This window comes from Verticillium alfalfae, genomic scaffold (genome assembly GCF_000150825.1).
Source record: "Verticillium alfalfae VaMs.102 supercont1.12 genomic scaffold, whole genome shotgun sequence".
NCBI classification, from domain to species: domain Eukaryota; kingdom Fungi; phylum Ascomycota; class Sordariomycetes; order Glomerellales; family Plectosphaerellaceae; genus Verticillium; species Verticillium alfalfae.
In genome coordinates this window covers 1138459-1143749 of record NW_003315027.1, presented here as the reverse complement: position 1 = coordinate 1143749, position 5291 = coordinate 1138459, and the positions used below count along the sequence as shown (strand labels likewise).

Sequence of the window (5291 nt, the reverse complement as noted above, 5' to 3'; positions counted from 1 at the left end):
CCTCGGAGCCCATGATTAAGCTGCCGGAGCCGCAGAGGAGGCGGAACAAAAGGCTGACGCTGGGATCCGCTCCTCGGTGCCGGAGATTGAGACGCGGCGGGTCAGGTACGATACGCCCTTGAGTCCCACGAGGGGCCGTCACATGGAGAGATCGGGTGACGGCTCAATGAGTCCTGGCCGGGGGGCAAGTAGAGGACGCCGTGTGGAGAGAATGAGAGAAAACGATACCCCAGTGAAGGATGAGAAGAAGGAATAGCGTTGATTGCTGTTACTTATCGGATATACCCTTGGAGAAAGAGGGGAAAATGGCAACATCGCCATTCGAATTGACGTGACAATGTTTTCATATCCATTTTGTCTGTCGAGTCTGTATCATTTCAGCAGTTGTCGACCGTCAAGTTGAGACTGCTGTCGGTAGATGATGACAGTCGCTCAGCTCATCCTTAGACTTTACGATTTTATTGCCCGAAGACACAGTCGACAAATGTGACCGAAAAAATATGATCAGTTCAACTCACATCCGAACATAAGTAACAGGCGTCTCCGATCGACACCCATCTTCCCGGATCTAGAAGGCGATATGGCTGGCCCGCTTCGGCCCATCCGGGCGGTAGTCATATAGACCATTGTCTTGCCCAGGATTCACATTGATGACCAAACACTCGAACATGATACATGGATAGGGAGATCGTCGCATCACTGGGAGGATGTCAGCCAGGTTGAATAAAGCAACGAACGTAAGTTAGAACAAATTAGGCTTGACTCTCAATATGTACAAATCAAAAGGTAGTGAGCTCCCAAGCTCTGACACGAGAGTCATGGTATATGCACCTCCAACGCCGGCTGGAAAAACAAGAAAAACACGCACCCATGCACACGCCGTCCATCAATCTTCCCGCACAGTTCCCATTCGACCCGCAGGTCTCTCTACCCTCACCACAGCCTCTTCTCTCGGTGGCCTGATGTACTGGGAAATCCTCTGTGCAACGGTACTGCTCTGCCGCCTCAAGCCCGGCCCAGCAATCGGATGTACGATCTCGGGACTCTTGGCGACGGCGGCATCGTCAGCCAAGCTGCTGCTACTTTCCTCGTCGCTCGTGCGCGCGCTATCCCTCTTGCCAGAGTAGCAAGCGCTGTCCCGCTTGCTCTCACGCCAATTGCGCCGCACGGCATTGACGCGCATGGCCATCTCCTCGGCGTGCGCCCTCGCTACAAAGCGGTCGTAGTCAGTGAAAGTGTCTTCCCCCTCCTTGATTACATTAAACGGCTGTGAGGCTGGCCCGGCCCGCACCTTTTCCGACGCATCGAGGAACGGATTTTCATTCTCGCGCTTCTCGAAGGAATGTTGATGTTGGTGATGTTGCTTGTCGGGTTGGTTTTGGTGGCTTGAATAAACGAACGTGTCCGCCGCGGCCCTCGCATGGAAACTCGCGCCGCGGTGCGCCATTGCTTCGCATTGCGCGCCGTGACTCCGCCTCCGCGCATCGATACACTTGACATCCTGTTGCTGTCGATTCGTCTCGTCGTCTGTTCTCTCGGTGAGGGCCGGCATCGGTGTATGTTCAACTAGAACGGGCATCGACGCCTGTGCTGTTGACCCCACGGCACTGTCGTGCGACACGGCTCGGCGGTGACGACGGTTAGCTGCCGTCGTTTCGGAGAAGTCAGAGGCCGCGTGGCGGGGCACGTAGGCCGTGCGTGGCGTCGTTGGCTTTGCGGCGGCGACATTTTCCTTGTTGTCATTGTCGTTGCCAAAGTCATTGGATGATGAGGCGGCCCAGAAGCGATTTCGAAAGCTGGGTTTGGATCGCAGCTTCGTCGATTGCATGGTTGAGGACAGTGCCATGTTGGTGGCCGCAGGAGTAGCAGTCGGTTTGGTCAGCAGCAGGGACTGAGGGCGAAACATGGACTTCTTTCGCGGGGTAAGGCCGTCGCCTACAACGACGGGAGCTGGAAGAGGAGCGTCTTTTGGGCGGACAAGGGCGACGCAGCCGGGCCCTCGTTAATCTTATGAAGCTTGCTTCTCCCTATGTTAACAGGCCGCAGTGCAAAGACATCATCCGCTCGTCTGCTAGGTGCAGCGCCCTGGACCTCGCTGGCGCCGCCAGGCGTCGGACCCGTGTTCGTAGGCGGAGTACCTCTTCCTGCTGCAGCTGCAGAAGCATCCTCGAAGTTATTAATGGCAGCCATGCTACCGTTACTCCGCCGCATCGAAGCGCGACGAATGAGGCGGCTGAGCAACCCCGGCTCGTCAGCGGGTGATGACGAAGTCGTGGCTGGCCCCATGTCTGCTGACTGCTGTCGTAGCCGGGGATGGCTGCTTGCAGCTGTGCTTGTTTGCCGTGGGTCCGGAGCCGGATGGGTACTGAGTTACTTGATTTGGATGATGAGAGGCCAAGTAATTTGGGGCTTTTTCGAAAACGATTCAAACGTAAGTGTTGTGGGCATCCATTCTTGTCTAAATACCAGTGAAGACAGAGTAGCAAGAAGACGACTCTTTGGCGTACACAGCTGACCAAAGCTGGAGGGATCTTCGGATGTAACGTCAAACGACCTTCGGAGCCAGGGCGGCAAAGTTCGAGCTTTAAGCCTTCGGTTGACGGGAAAAGGCCCCAAAATGGGCTTGAAAAAGGATTAAGGGTGTACGGGTGTGCGGTTCGGTAATGGAAAATAGGTTCCGCTGATGGAAAATGTCAAAACAAAATGCAGGGTGTCGCCGGCGACGTCCTTCCTGACGGCCGGCCCTACGACGGCTTCTTATGCTATGACTGCTCGGAAGCTTGTGGCGGTGGCCCACGTTCGTTGATGCCTAGTATGTGAAGTGGCTTTTCCCACCACGTCAGGAGACTGCCAGATGCAGGACGAGTGCTCACAAGAGATCGAGGAGGGCTAGGGAACGAGAGCAGAAATCGGAGGTTGAGCCGGGGAGGCGATAATGACAGGGCACACGTTATAAGAGGGAGTCTGCTTGGTCTTGTCAAGAGATGTACATGTAGCTGTTCCCACCGTCTCGGACGGTGATCATCCCGGCAATGGCTTCAAGCCTCCCTAGCAGCAAAGGCGCAACCCGTGGGCCCACGCTAAACTTAATACCGTGGCATAGGCCTACTGGATGAAGAAGAGCCTGTCGGAACCAGCCTGCATTAGCATCAGACGCTGTCCCCGTACACCGCAGCTTTCTTCCAATCCCATGGGTCGTATTCCACAGGTGTGTCTAAAGCACGCCCAGAAGATGTCGAGGACGGGGGTGCACGGTCACAAAGAGACTGGCCGGGTTTCTGGATGACGCCAGCCGGGTCCTGGTATCATGCAAATAAGGATCATTGGCGAGGCAGCGAATGGAACGATGTGGGATGAGGGACGGGCGCAAAAACAATTGCCAGTGATTTGATGAAAGCCAAGCAGGGCCCTTCTAGGTAAAGCGTCCCCTAGAGGGTCAGGACTATTTACTGAGGCGTCCAGATACAGTCATTAATGCGTTCTGAGGGCCTTGGATCCTGGTGCTATGTGTATTAATTGCGAATGCCGAGTTTGCCGCGGGTCTTGCCGGACAACTTAAGCTTCCGAAGAGTAGCGCGAAAGAGCGGTCGCACAGATGGACGGGCCAGATGTCCTAGGTTTTGCCCCGCCAGCCGAGAGCTTGCTCGACGAGTCAAGAGCCAAAAAGTACACGTACATATACTGTGGTGGAGGCTCGAGAGTCACAGCTCTCCGAGCGAAGACCTCAGCTATCAGGCCTAGCGCTGCCACAGGAAACAAATGTACATGGCCTGTATCGGAGAATAATGCCAAAGAGTCCCAGAGGGGGAAATCGAATACCCACGTTCCCGGAACCACGGCATTTCTGATTGGGCCCATGCTGTTGATAGCTTCAGCCTGGGCCTGTATGTTTCAAACGCCATGTGTTCGTGTCCGGGAGTTATCCTTCTTTGAGATCAAAGTCCGAACAGCCCAAAACGGTACTATAGTATCAACAAGATGGTCCTCTCGCTCACAGCCTGGTTCACCTTCGTGGCTTCAGCCCAGTGGTGCAAGCGATCCCTAAAGGTTTACTAACGAGGCCCGACCCAGTGGTCACGTTTCTAGTGTATGGGGTTGACACCTGGGATATCCTCAAATGGTTGGACACCAAGACAATACCAATACACAGTTCATCTCTGTTGTAGACACTTTCGTCATGCCCAAGGTTGATTGCGATTGAGCATAGCCAAAGGGGCGCCTTGGAATGTCGTTTACCGAGACCGAGACGAACCAGACCAGTGGTTTAACAGCGATACAACCAGCACCCAGGGTTCGGTATCGGCGCTTCAACGGAAGACGCAGCAAGACCAATAAGAAGAGATCTGTGCCTGGTCTCAGTGCGTAGAGGAGAGACGGAGTACTGGGTCGCTTTGACAAGGTGCTAATTTCAGAATCACGGAGATGGCAGAGGCCAGACTACGGCTCAACCAACTCGTTGGGAATCTCGAGACAGGCCAACCACAGTACCTGAGCTAACAGGTACCAGCGCTAGGAAAGTGGAGGCGTCCCTCGCTAGCGAAACTTCGCGGCCCCCGTATGTCGCCTTCCGCCGTCTCAAATCGAGGGGCCTGGAATCCCTGAAGCGCCCTGACAGGCGTCCCTTTCGTCGGTCCCGTCCAGCAGAGGAGGGCGCCAGAGTCCCGATGTCCAGGTCGGCTGTTATGGGCAAGCCACTAGCCTGACTCTTGCACACAGTTGATCCACGTCGTGTGCCTGCGACAGTGTAACATCTCATCCCTTCTTTTGTCAATTGCATTCACCCGCAGCATAAGAGGAATCTATTTGGCTCCGTTCAAACGATTCGCTGCTTACCCAGCCTTAAACCCTTCAATGCCCTTTGTCGTCGTTCATCTCCTGCTGCATTACTATCACGGTAGCCAGTACTGGCTCCAGGTGCCAACACCTACGAATCTTCTCGCATTAGCGATCCACCGCTGAGCCATGAGCCTTTCCGTCTGGCTGCTATGGAACTTGAAGTGATGCTATCCCTACACAAAGCACGGGGTGCGCATCTAGGAACCCGCGCAAGTACAAATGTAGAGCGAAGAGTTATCAAATGACCTTCGAAGATACAAATGAGAAATCGCATCCCTTTGGAACCAGAATCGGGAAAAGTAGTGTCATAATTCATGTATTCGCAATGTGGGCGACGGTTCACGCTTGGCCAGTGCCTGCTATGAGCTATATGCAAGCTCTATGACCCCATTCTCATTTGACCCAACGCAGGGCTGCGTCAGTCTCGCTTTTCAGCTGTTCCTCGGGGCCTGGCG

General features: G+C 54.6%; 2 protein-coding genes across 2 annotated transcripts in view; one reads left to right on the top strand and one right to left on the bottom strand.

The window, feature by feature from the left end:
* VDBG_08586 (conserved hypothetical protein) overlaps positions 1 to 622 on the top strand; it is a gene marked incomplete at both ends in the record, with an annotated part of 1778 nt that extends 1156 nt beyond the window's left edge. Inside the window, one exon of the mRNA XM_003001495.1 lies at positions 509 to 622. Coding sequence (XP_003001541.1) covers positions 509 to 622 — 114 coding nt within the window. The remainder of the gene's footprint in view (positions 1 to 508) is intronic.
* Positions 623 to 886: 264 nt separating this feature from the next.
* On the bottom strand, positions 887 to 2286 carry VDBG_08585 (predicted protein; the record flags this gene model as incomplete). Its single annotated transcript, XM_003001494.1, has 2 exons — positions 887 to 1998; positions 2139 to 2286. 2 exons carry the CDS (start codon positions 2284 to 2286, stop codon positions 887 to 889), a joined length of 1260 nt encoding a protein of 419 aa, XP_003001540.1.
* Between the last annotated feature and the right edge of the window lie 3005 nt (positions 2287 to 5291).